This window comes from Buteo buteo, chromosome 3 (assembly GCF_964188355.1).
Source record: "Buteo buteo chromosome 3, bButBut1.hap1.1, whole genome shotgun sequence".
NCBI classification, from domain to species: Eukaryota; Metazoa; Chordata; class Aves; order Accipitriformes; family Accipitridae; genus Buteo; species Buteo buteo.
The window spans coordinates 55637124-55650109 of NC_134173.1; the positions used below are offsets into that span (position 1 = coordinate 55637124).

Here is a 12986-nt window from a genome sequence, read left to right on the forward strand (position 1 = left end):
GTACAAAAACCGTAACACAATAGACAATGCATTAAAAAATTTCCAAATAATTTCCAAAACAGACAGTAAAATTCCACAGACAGAACTTGACACCCTCCCACTGTCCGGACTAGAGCAACATCGCTGACAATGCTACAGAATATGGAAAATCACATATTGAATACCAGTCCAAAGCTGACCTTTGGGGCTGAATTCAAAGTCCACTGCAAAACCCGTAAGGTTCTAAATAGATTAATCAAAGGCCCCCAAATTATACACAGCAGAATGGGGCTGAGTAGACAGAAACACAAGCTGACCTTTACTTTTGTTTGTGGATCCTGTACTAATCGAGTTTACTTGGGAAGAACACGCTTCTAGTAAAGCCAAATACTTCCCAACTTGTTTCTGTAAAAATGGGAAACAAGGGAGACTGCAAGCCTATCAGTATTTGATGATAAAAGAAATTCCATCTATTAGCTCTTCTTATCAAGATGGGAAAACAGTTCAATATAGTTTACAGAAATGCTACAAATTCCTTCATTACTGTGTGGTTTGCAAACAGCCCGTGGTCATCAGCTTTACTTCAGCTGAAGTGTTTTCAGCACAACAGCAAATAACGAAAAGGGGTAGTCTCCAGGGACATTTCAAGAGCACTGCATAAAGCCAACTATTTCCTTAAGGCTACACAGCAACTGTCTTCAACTTCTATTTCAGATTTTTCACACAGCTTTTTGTTATCAAGAAACCCTTAGAGATAGGTAAAGTAGAAGCAAGAAACTAGCCTAAGTAAGCGTGAGTAACACAAATTGCAAAACTGTTCTTGATTACTCAGTAGTCACCAAGATGGCCTCATCACAATCACACATGCTAACTTTTACTCTGGGATCTAAAATGAGACATTTTTCAGAACATTTTAAGCCTTGCTTAAAATGCAATTTCAGGTGCCACTTAAAAGAGATTCCCAGAAGAGACGTGGGCTTCTGAAAATCCACAATCACTCTTTAAAGTTGCTCCACAAGTATCCATGACAGCCGATGCCCATTCCAACAACATAAAAACCCTTTACCTAAATGCTGTCCCTGCACAAGGATGAATCTTTCTCAAGGGAACATGGGAAACTTTCCACACCTATTTTCTTTCTTGTAAAGTTAGACAACTTCAAGTCCCAGGATTGTCCACAGTCAGGATATTAATTTTATAAGTGCAGTAATACTTGTTTTTAAAAGCAGGCAGGAAATAGGACATTTTATATTTTATTTTTTTAATTCTCTTTAATCAGACACATTACAATGCACAACTGTGTCTTTAGCCAGGTAACAGCGTGCTATCCTTCAGATCAGGAAGAGATGATGGAGAACTCCTAGTCCTTCCTCTGACTTTTTAGGTAGGAGTATTGCAGATATTCTAAATAAGGACAATTCCCACATTTAGTATAGCATTCCCCCTATACTTACAAAGCCTTTGTAACAATTCAGTCACAGCTTTCATTTATTTTTGTAATTGAGATTGCAGCTACTGCAGCTAGGGATCTTATTGAACTGAGGATCACCCTTGCCTTCTAATACATAAACCCCCCATCACTTCGTAAGGTATTTTCAACTTGAGCATCATAGTTTTGAAAATACAATTCTAACTGAAGTTAACCAGCCCACTAGTGATGCAGCTTTCCAGCTCTTCAGTGCTCATTAAGAGAGATTGTTTATGAAACAAAATCTTTTTATTTAATGCTACACAATCTGAATTGAAGGAATAGAACATATACTTCACCTCAGGACCAAGCTATAGGGATACATCCCAGAACATTTTCCAAAGTAAAACCAGATTACCAATCAGTGCAAGAAACATCTTTATCCATTTGCACTCAGCGTATTTTTAGACAAACTATAGCATCAGAACATTTAAGCACCTCCCCCCCATACAGCACAAAAGTCGAGAGCAGATTTCTTGCCTTGTGGGAGCCAGTTTGTCAGGATATATGTATTGATAACATTAAAGAAAAATAAATGAAGCATTACATTCTGATGTCAGGTGTACAAGTGCAGTAGTGGATCACTCTCAGAGAACAACATTATCTATAAAAGTTAAGTGGTATACAGGTTATCCTGAAGTGACTATAATACAGAGAAACTTTATGCCAAAGTAAGTATTTACAGAGATACTGTCACAGCAAAGAGGACAGGAAGCTAGTCTCACAGAAGTAGTTCAATAAAGAGCAAACGAGTGGACGAAGACAAAGGCTTTGACTTTATATAATAAAATACCAAGTGCATTCTTTTAAGTGAATGAGTCTTTGAGACTATGGTCCTAGATTTTAGGAAGCCATTTGAAGGTCAGATGTACAGTCCTGCTGCATAGCAAGGGTTACTTGGACTGCCAGAATTTTTACATCCATTGTAACCTCAGTAAATCACAGCAATTCTAGTATTGCTTCTTACTGCGAGGTCAAAACTAAAGCTTTTAAATAAGCCCCCTCCAAATGCCAAAGATGGGAGTTTGTATAGCAGACCTTCTAGCACAATTCAGATGTTTCCCCGCTACTTCTGTGCTGTACATCTGGGATTAGAACTGAGCCCAGAACACTTTAAGGGTAATTACGTTTAGCTGCTCAAATGTTCTTGGCCAGAGTGTTATTATCCAGCTTTTTGTTATCAATGCAACTTTAATCACATCTGATTTCTTAAAGTAGCCATATTATTTTAGTTACTTTGGCTCTTTTCCAACAGGCTTATTTTAAGCTGGTTGTGAAGAAAGGTTATTAATGGCTAGCTATTTTGCATATTTCTTGAAATATGCTACTGAAATAACCAGACACATTTGAGGAGGAACATGCGTGGTTGACTGCTCAAAATATCATTATAAATCTTTTCAAAACAATTTTTCAACTAAGAGCAGAGTTGCTTTAACCTAATATTTGTGAGCATTTTTGAAGCCAGCATACCCAGAAGCATTCAATCCTGCCACCTCTCAGCTTCCTCAGTCATCTACCAAATATAAAGGACAACAAGCATAACCAGGATCTCTCCAGTGCATGACTTCAAGGAACATGATTCCTCACAGTAAAGAAATCCCATTCGAAATGGCTTGCAGTATTAGACTCCAATACGTAGGACAAAAATGTAGAAGGAAGTCTCACGATTCTCATGCAGCTTCTAGGAAGTCTGCTGCACCCTGAGCCAACAACCTGACCACTAGTGACTGGGCTCAAGCGGGCAGCACACTGAACAGTAAATCTGAGCAGCTTCCCTTTTCACTTAAGATTAATTTACTGTAATGTACATTACTTTCAGTGGAATGATACTGCTCATGTTTTGGCAGGATGGGGAAAATTCCACTTTGTCTTTTTTATAAGGCAGATAATGCAGAAAGTTGAAACAGAACTTCTACAAGGATTTAATCTGTGATATTGTAAAATCAAAGTACTACTTTATTAAATGAGTTATTTTACACAATATGAACATCAATATAATTACAATTGTAAAAAATTTTTTATAACAAGTATGGACTGATTTTTCAGGATTTCCAAATAGGGCACAACTGTACATTTACACAGAATTGTCTTTGCATGAAGCCCAAGAGGGAACAGCATAAAAATATGAATGTTTCTGTAGCCCCTTCATTTTTGCTGATCAACAGTTTTAGAAAAGCAGCTGCAGGTTTGTTATGTAAGGTCTGACAGTAGAAGAGTCAATAGGTGCCATGATTTCACCTATAAAAAACAAGAATAACTCAGTTAAGCTGAACCGTTACACAATGCTGTTTACCTTTGTGTGAATGAAATGCCATAATACTGCTTTTTACCTCATTTCAGCCTTTTATTATAACCACTTTCAGTTACAGCCTAACAACTGGCTGTTGGGAAATCTCATCTGAAGTTAACACAGAGGTTAAGTTTTATATTTGAATGCAGAAAAATCTGCATTCACTTGCATAGCTTCAGGAACAAAAAGGCTCAATTGTTGGAAATACACTAAACAACTATTTCCATTACATGTTTTGTAGCAACAGACGGATTGTATTTATTATATGTAATTTGTTCAAAGCAAACCTCACATTTCAAAGCAAGAACTAAATAATAATATTCCTACAACTCTAAGGATGACCATTTAAAATAACATTAATCCCTTTTAAAACAACCTCCACTCACAGTGAAATGCAACAGCCATTTCACCTATGTAAGTATTAGCTTGCTTCTCCTGTGTAACAATTCAGGGGTATAACTTTAACCTATAGTTAATTTTCATATTGAAGGAAACGAAGCAAGTTTTTAGGTCCCAGTTGGTAGTGGTAAAAAACCTTGATTCATAATACACCTCAGACAATCATTGAAAAATTAAGGTAATGACCTGTAGACAACTTTACGCCTGAACATCAGCCAATTCTGGAGGAAGTGGAGTCTTAGGATGCTTGCTTTCAAAGTGCTGTTTGAAGGTCTTGGGATCCGGCATTTGTGTCTGATTAAAGAGAGACATTTAATTTTATGCACAGTACAAGAGTTAAATAATACTACAAAACCTGTTCCCCCCTGTTTTATTTTCTTTTTCCTGAAGCAGACTGTCTCCTCAATGACACTGCTCTGGTGACAGAAGCACCATTAATTTACCTGCAGATTAAGAGGGAATATTTAACCTCAGATTTGCAGGGACGTGCTTTTAAGCACTAGTATCACACTGTTTTGGCATGTTCATCGATGGTATTATTCTCACTAGAAAACTCCCTCCAGATTTTATACTTCACATGCTGGTTCAGTGGAAAACCTACCTCTTTACCATTTTCTTTTTCAACACCTAAAAGATAAACGTTTATCCTTTTCAGAATCAAATCTTTACTAAAGCTATTTCTTTTGTTTATCAATAGGCCAAAGAGTTATGTGGCATAGCTTGTACCAAGTAGAGAATCAGTCTATCTCAGACCATTGCTACGACACAGTCGCAGGCATCAACTCCCCAAAGTGATTGCTGCTACATCCTGATTTCACAAGAGGAGCTACTTACAAGTACTTAAGCGAGCAGCCCTTAATTTGGAATCTTATTTAAGACATTCAAAGTGACAAATCTATTCCAGGACTGACCATTTAAGTGAAAATGGCAAGTTGATCCTTCAGCTCCAAAACAAGCACATTCAGGAAAACCAGTCAGAAGGAAAGTATAATCTGATTAGCACTCACATTTCTGTTCTCCTGTCAAGTAATTTATTCTAGTAGAAGTTACTGCATATCAAATTTACACTAATGCTTTTGGCACCACTACTTTTCTTCTCTACATTAACATCGATAACCAGTGATTCTAAGGTGGGCCGATTCCATCACAAAGAAAAGATGTTTCCATTTGGAGATTAAACAGGAAGTGATCTCATAGAATCATTTAGGTTGGAAAAGACCTTCAAGCATCAAGTCCAACCATCACCTCACACTTTTTACATTTTATACGTCATACTAACAGCACATGCAGACCCCTGTAACAGGCAAGGTAACTACCCAAACCAGATACGTTCATCAGATTTTCTCGTATCTCAATTATCGGTACACCTGAGTAATCTGTAAGCAAGTCACATAACAGATGCAAATGCTTATAGCAACAAGCTAGACAGCCCCTTAAGAAGTATTTCAGTTTCCACTAAATAATCGTCTAAAAATTCTGCTCTAGGCTGAAAGACAGACCTGCCTACAAAAATATTTTGTCATCTATTCCTCTTACCCTACAGACGGTGCAGGTATATATCAAGGCAGCCTTGGCTGCAGCCTTCTGATCATGTCCTTGTTTCTTTTTTTGCTCAGCTTGCTTTTTGGCATTTTTCTGCTGCGACTGAATCTTCTGCTGTCCACGAGCCATATCTACAAACAAAAAGAAGACATTTAGTCTACAAATGTGAGAAACCACTGCTGCTAGCTGACTCGGAAGCCGTAACCATGAGCATAATGCAGTCATGCGCTCTGCCCATAAGGCCTACAACTCCCATAACTCATATACAACAGACATCTGTTCAAGCTCTTTACTATGTAAAGACTCTTTGGTTTTAGCATCGTTCTTAAAATACACCCAGAATTATTAGGCCATTCAAAGGTTTCTCCCTCTACAAAGATCCAAGGTCTCCTTTTTTAAAAGTGCTTGCAATAGCCAGAATAATTAAAGTTTCCTTTACAGTTAATAGAAACTTATTCTCTATTTCCACAGGTACAGTAAAATTTAGGGGTTTTTTTTGTTTTTTTTGTTGTTTTTTGTTGTTTTTTTTTTTTAAGCCTAAGACTCAACCTTTTTTTCTAGAACTTGAAACAGGTTCCAAGAAAGGCAAATCAAAGTATTACCCAAGCTGTATTACTGTCTTCTGGTGCATGTGCTTGTGAGCTGCTTTGGAGTTGGGAACGCCAAGAACAATAGGTCACCCCTCTTTATTCAAGGCTATTTTTACAGCTGGCCATTCTTTTCGATTTTCAGATGACTTTACATGGATACATACTTCTTAAAAAGAAGTAAAATTGCCCCCGTCAGAAGAGCCATTACTCTGGATAACACAGGAGCATAAAGGAAGCAAACACTATCGCCATATGCCATTAGAAGGTCCACCACAAGAAGAAATGAGATACAAAAAAAAAAATAAATCTCATTTCAGGGAGCAGCAAAACAGCATATTTTAGAACGGCAACGCTCCACCTGCATGCAGCCCACTAGGACACCCAATTCAGCTTGCACCCCACCCCCAGAGCAGACGCCAGGCAGGATTTGGGCGCACCGACAGAGAAGGCTTCAGAGCACGGTTATATAAGCCAGCAGCCCACTTTCTGCTATTATCTTTCTCACAATCCCTCATGGCCCACGCACAATCCAGTTGTGCAGCTCTCACAGAAGCACAAGACTTACTATACAAGCACTGGACAGCTAGCGAAGTCCATCGTTTTCAGGACAACTAGTAAAGTCTAATGTTCCCAGGAGGGTGGCTGGTTGGTCATGGCCCCTCTACGCAACCTGGGCATTTGCTGTGAGTTTGGTACTCATGAGACACACTGCCAGGCTACAACAGGTCTGTCGTGCAGTCCTTCCCAGAAGGACAGACGGCCTTCCACTGCAAGAGGGAGAAAGGCCTATCCGATAAAAGACTGACCTCCACTAAATATGCATGAAAAGCCCTTAAAACCATTATGAAAATGAAGTTTCTAGTAAACATCAACATCTGGAAATTCACTAATATTGCAAGAATTTCTGGACATGCAGCATCACAGTGCTTAACACCGAGCAAAAAAATGGTCCTGAGACCTAAAACAGTTCTTGCAGATTGAGAGGCACCTCTCAGGCCACAGTCCAGTTCTTTCATGGTATATAACAGTACCATGTAACCCTCTTCAGAAGTATTACACTACATCTTCAGTGTTCCCTCCTCCTCCCCCATCAGTTTCTCTAAAGAATTTAGAAGTCCACAGGGCTAACAAAATTGAACACAAGGAAACACAAATTCTATTAACAAGCATATAGAAACACATGGCATTCAACAGTTTCCATAAGATACAGCGTTGTATGTTAATAAGACTAAAAATACCCATCTAAGTTTCACTGTACGCTACAGTTACTCTGAAACATCCCAGCCAGGGCCTCACACTGTTTACATACAGCATGGCTCGATGATAACACTGAATTCCCATTAAAAAAAAAAATAAAGAAAAAAGAAAAGATACTGCCAATAGCTTTGCATACACTAGAAGGAACTGTAGGTTTTATTTTGGTTCTATTTTACTAGCATTACAGTAATCCTCCAGAAGTCGGGGGCTCCTGACAGAAAACTCAGATGTAATAAAAAAGAATTATTTTCATAAAGTATGACTTTGTATTTTAGTCCCTTGATAAGAGCTTGTTAAGTAGTGCATTGCAAGAGCCAACCACACCAAACTTGTATGCGTTTGGCAACTGCTGGTTTTAGTTAAGACACAAACAAGAAAACACGAACAAAAACATCTGCTTAAAAATGTCAACCTCCATATGATGCCCGAGACCAAAAATCCAAAAGTTTAAATACTACAAATTACACTAATACAGTTAAAGCACAGAGAGTGAATACTCGATTACCGGAAAAGTAAGATCATTTGGACTACCGGTATTCTAAAAGAGTGACAAAAATAATCCCAAAGTTCACTTATAAGAATGATGAGTTCATCCACAAGGCTAAATCTGCATTTCAGTTGCACAACACAGATAAGCGTTGTTTTTCCTATCAGGCACACCCTCAGAAAGTCCAGCAAACCGGCCTGCTGTTTTGAAATAAAAATGCGTGCGCACATAGGAAGCCTACCACCACAGAAAAATTTGCTGCCAAATCATAACGGCAACGGCACGGGCATCACAGGGCAGCGAGGCTGCAGCCTGCGGTACGTTAATGCCTCGCACAGGGTCGTTTCCTCATAAGCGAGCAGAGAGTTTCAAGTCCTAAAACCGGACGCCGACAGCTGCTGCTTCTGTCACGTCCAGAAACCAACAGCAGCCTGAGGTGCCCCGGCTTCCCCGGCCAGGCGGCGAAGGGCTCGGGCCGGAGGAGCAGCAACCTCGGCCTTCGCCCGGCAGCACCCCGAGGGAAGCCCCCGCACCGGGCCCGGCCTGCGACGCGAGGGGGGCAGCGGGAGGCCGCGGCCCCCCGGGAGGGCCTCGCGGGGCGGGGGGCGGCCGCAGCCCGGCCAGCCCCACCACGTGCCCGGCGGGAAGGGGCCGCGGACGGAAGCGGGCCCCGGCCGCGGAGCCCCAGCCGCGGGGAGGCGGCCCGCGGCAGAGCCGGCAGCGGAGCGCGCCTCGGGCGCCGGGCCGCCCCCTTCCCCCCGGGGCGGGCCTGCTCCGCCGCGCCGCGGCCGGGCCCGGGCCCGTTGCCCCACGCACCGCGACCCCCGCGACCCCCGCCCCGCAGCCGGCGCGGCCGCCCCGCCGCCCGAGGGGCCGGGGCCGGCGCTCACCCGGCCTGGGAGTCCGGCCTGGGCGGCCCTGGCGAGCGGGTGGAGAAGGCTCCGCGCGGCCCCGCAGCAGCCGCCGCCGCCTGCCCGAGAGGAGGAGGAGGAGAAGGAGGAGGAACAGGCGGACGGGGGGGTGGTGCCGCCTCTGCGCATGCGCGGCCCCGCCCCGGCGCCCGCGCTGCCCGGTCCTGCCGGCGCACGACCAGGCCCCGCCGGCCAATGGCGGCGCCCGCCCGTTACATAAGGCGGCGGGGGGGGGGGGGGGGAGGTCGGGGAAAGGGGGGTGTTGCGGCCGCGCTGACCTCGGCGGGGGGCGGGGCCTGTGCTTCGGCGGGTGGCGCCGGCCTGGCCTGGCCTGGCCTGGGCTGAGCTGCCCGCGCGCTGCCCGCGCCGCTGTGAGGAGACGCGGCGGGGCCGCGGCTCTCGCCTGTCGCCGGCCTCGGGTCCCGGCAGCGACGGCGTCCTGCGGGGCTCCCCGCAACAGCCGGTCGGTCTAGGGGCCGGCAGGCCCGGCCTCGGCGGTCGGGCGGAGGCAGGGCTAGACCCGGGGACCCTGCTTCGGCGCTGAGGGGGCTGCGCTGGCTTTGGGGCAGGTGCGCGCTGGTACGTCCCGCGGGCCGAAGTCCCGCTAACGTCCAGCGTTGCGAGGGGCCTGGTGCTCGGAAAAAGGTGGCGGGCAGGAGGCCGCCGCGGTCAGAGATCAGTGCGCGGTAGCAGGGGTACAGCCAGGGTAGGCAGCCCAGCTCTGCCCGCTCGGTTCCCCAGGTTCGTAGCGCCAGCTGAGCCCTGGGAAGCTGCAGGTAGATTCCTAATGAGCTCCGTCCGCTGCTGACGGCGTGCCTGGCTGTGGGCAGCGCTGCACCGCAGCGCCGGTGGGACTGCGGTAGGCGCCTACCCTCAGACCATCTCCTCTCTTCCCGGCAAGCCCTGCTCTCAGCCACATTCCTCTGTGCTTAGCATACAGAGGCAGCCTAAAAATAGTTGCTGTTCCTCCTCAGTGGGATCCGGAAAAATGGCTGTGGAGAAGCTGCAGGGAAGGGGCTGGAGAGGAGGCCAGACAGGGATCCCAGAGACGATGAAAGCCTGTTCAGGTGTCGGTCCGCACTGAAGGTCCACGCATAGGCTTGAAGGGTTAAATGAACTGAAAGCAGAAGTAAACGGCCCGAGATGAGGAGCAGAATTTGCTTCAAGTTAAAAGTGTGCTAGATCTTATTTAAGGCAAAAGGACCGCAGAGGAAGTCGTTTACTGGCTGTATTCACAGCGCAAGTGATTTGAAAGGTATTAGCTTGCCTGAATAGACATGTAGGCGGGCCCTGTAAAGAAAGGTAAAGGAGCACTTTTATTTTCTATCGACGTCTTCATATATCCTAAAGGAAGGTTGAATGCCTGTATCTTCTCAGATTATACACCTGTTAGGAAAAATGAGAAATAGAGGCAGCATCTCTGCTCAGAGATTACATTCTGCCACTCTTTGAGCAATTGTTGTAGCTTTAAAGTAAGCCTGGAGTCTTGAACAGTTCTGCGTCTGGGGCAAAACAGCAAACATAATACGCTTACTAGAGGAATTACTAGGTGTTGGCTTGGCATTTTACAGGAGCTCAGGCTAGATGACTGTAATGTTCCCTTCTGATCTGAGAGGAAAAAGCAACAACAACAACAAAAATCCCTGAAGCAGTACAGTGAACATTTTGGACCATCATTATGAGTCATGCCTTGAGCATGGTAGCAGTTACAGGGGACCTGTGTAGCAAATTTCTGACACTCAAGTCACTGGAAGTCAAACATAAGCCTAGGTTAAAAAATGAAGTTCCTAACATTTTCCTAAAACAATTATTTTCCTAATGTTCCTGTTTGCAGTGATGTCTTCCACGTTAAACTGACGACACTGAAAATGATTATACCTGGACAGTGCAATCCACACTGCATTAAAATGATCTTGTCAGTAGGTTCTGAACTTGATGGAACTAGGCAACAATAAAAAACACTGAAAGCACGCATGTGCTTGTGGGGCAGTGGGGAGAGGAGAGCATTTTAGGTTCTGTGCTTGGAAGCAGGTGGCTTTCAGAATGAGGTTTCGCTTTGATCAGAGAGAAGATCACAGAGTGAAAAAGTAGCCTCTTTCCTGGCTGATGCTATTTTGGGAGGACTGCTGGCCTCAGATGTGGAACTGGAGACAGCTTTCAAGGGTTGTGTCCCCCATACTAGGGCACTGCTACGCACCTGGCTGGATGAGAATTTCAAATAAAGCAGATCTCCTGAGCGCATGCTGAGCTCTGGCTGGTCTCCCAACCTTTTTCTGCTTTGGGGAGAACAGAGGATCTCCTTGCAGGACGGGGGCCTGCGGCCTTCCCTCTGGCTGCTCTGTCTTTTGTCCCTTTGTGCTGTAGATCCTGGTCACAGCATCCATCCTTCTATTGCTCAAATCATGGTTTTGCAATTTAGATGCTTCCAAAGAGACCGTTGGAAACAAAAACCCAATGTGAAAGAAGAATATGAGTCCCCGTAGCTGAGATTTCTACTATGAAGATAATAAGGAAAATTTCCAGTTCACTCTAAATAATTTTTCAAAATTTATTCACTGCATGAAACTTATTTATCACACTGAAGGGGATATTTCCATGCACATGTGCAGGTTAGCAGAGAGAGGCAGGGTGGATGTGATAAGCTGGTAGAGAGGCAAGGCCAGTCTGTGTGCTGGATGCTTTGCATAGCTCTGACAAAATGAACCCGTCGTAATTGCAGCTTATCTGGCTTACGGACTTCCTCTGCTTTGTGTTGCTCCCATATGAGGTGAAGCAAGCCAGAGTATATGAATGAATATATAAATAGAAGTTAACATGAAAAATAAATGCAAGCTTTAGACCAAAATGATGTATCTTAAAATTGCTAGAAATATACCACAGCATTTTTCTGCGTGCTTCCTGTTTAATTGTTGTTTTCTAATTTAAAAACAACTCTCAAACCCCACAGATACTACCGAGTATTCTGCATTAAAACAGAGTGAAAATCAAGAATACCTCTCAGTAGTTAAGGGTAGACCAAATGCAAGGAGTTTGTTACTATCCCCAAGCCAACCCTACAAACGTTTCAGTCATTATAATTCACTGAAATCTGTAGCGGCATCATACACATAGAAAACACAGCTCCATATGGGTATGGATAAGGCATTTTAGCTCTTATGGAGCCCCTAAAAATAGTCCAAATTTTTAAAAAAAGACATTAATGTCTTCTCACAATGAGACAATTGATGTGAACCAAGGCTCCAATTTAAGGCCAAGCATGAATGTGGTGAACAACATGATCAGAAAAAGCAAAATGCTGGTCCACTCAGGAGGAAAGCAGTAAAGAAAACTGAAGGAGCAATGCTATAAGGCAGGATTATTTGTTAGTTTGGGTTTTTTTAATCTTGATTGTTCTTTATTTTCATGCTTATTTCCCATCTCTTTGGATTCCAGCCCCCCATCATTTTCTGTGCCCGCATAGAATTTCTGTCATTAGATCAAAATACTCATTCTGCTCAACAGCAACTTGGTCACACTTGAATTCTGTTGCAAGTCAGTTTGTGCTATCTCACTTTAGCGTGACTGGTGTCCCCAGCACAATTCCCTGCTATGAACCAGCTGACATTTTGACACCTGTTATTAAACCCATTTTGAAAGCAATTGTTCTGAAGTGGAGGGCAGGTTTGCTCACAACAGCATAGGTGGGGCTGCATCTCCCTTCTGAATCAACTCCTGTGCGCCTGCCAGGTCCTCCCACTGCCGTTCCCTAGCACACTTACTGCCCCTGTCTTTTTCCTGCTTGTTTGCTTGTACACTCGCTATTGATCCAGTTTTGCATCAATCAAACATCATCTCACTGGCTAAACGCTGGCTTGCGGCCCAGTGCTGCCCTTTGCTACTCACTTGCAGGGAGTACAAATGCTGGTATCGTGTGCCTGCCTATTGAGTGATTTTATTCGGTGCCTCACCAGACCCTCGGCATGTCTGAACAAGTGAAGGAAAGGGAAGGGGACATGCCCTGGGCCCGCAAGTGACAGAGATCTTCTCACTAGATTTTGTGGATGCAGACCAACGCTGACAAGAA

The 12986-nt window shown here is 44.2% G+C and overlaps 1 protein-coding gene across 1 annotated transcript; it reads right to left on the reverse strand.

Annotated features, from left to right (window-relative positions):
- Positions 1-1674: 1674 nt before the first annotated feature.
- ZNF706 (zinc finger protein 706) lies at positions 1675-9044 on the reverse strand. Its single transcript, XM_075023712.1, has 4 exons — positions 8903-9044; positions 5673-5809; positions 4323-4430; positions 1675-3685 (listed from the first exon to the last, which is right to left on the reverse strand). Exons 2-3 carry the CDS (start codon positions 5805-5807, stop codon positions 4335-4337), a joined length of 231 nt encoding a protein of 76 aa, XP_074879813.1. The 5' UTR covers positions 5808-5809; positions 8903-9044; the 3' UTR covers positions 1675-3685; positions 4323-4334.
- Positions 9045-12986: the final 3942 nt, after the last annotated feature.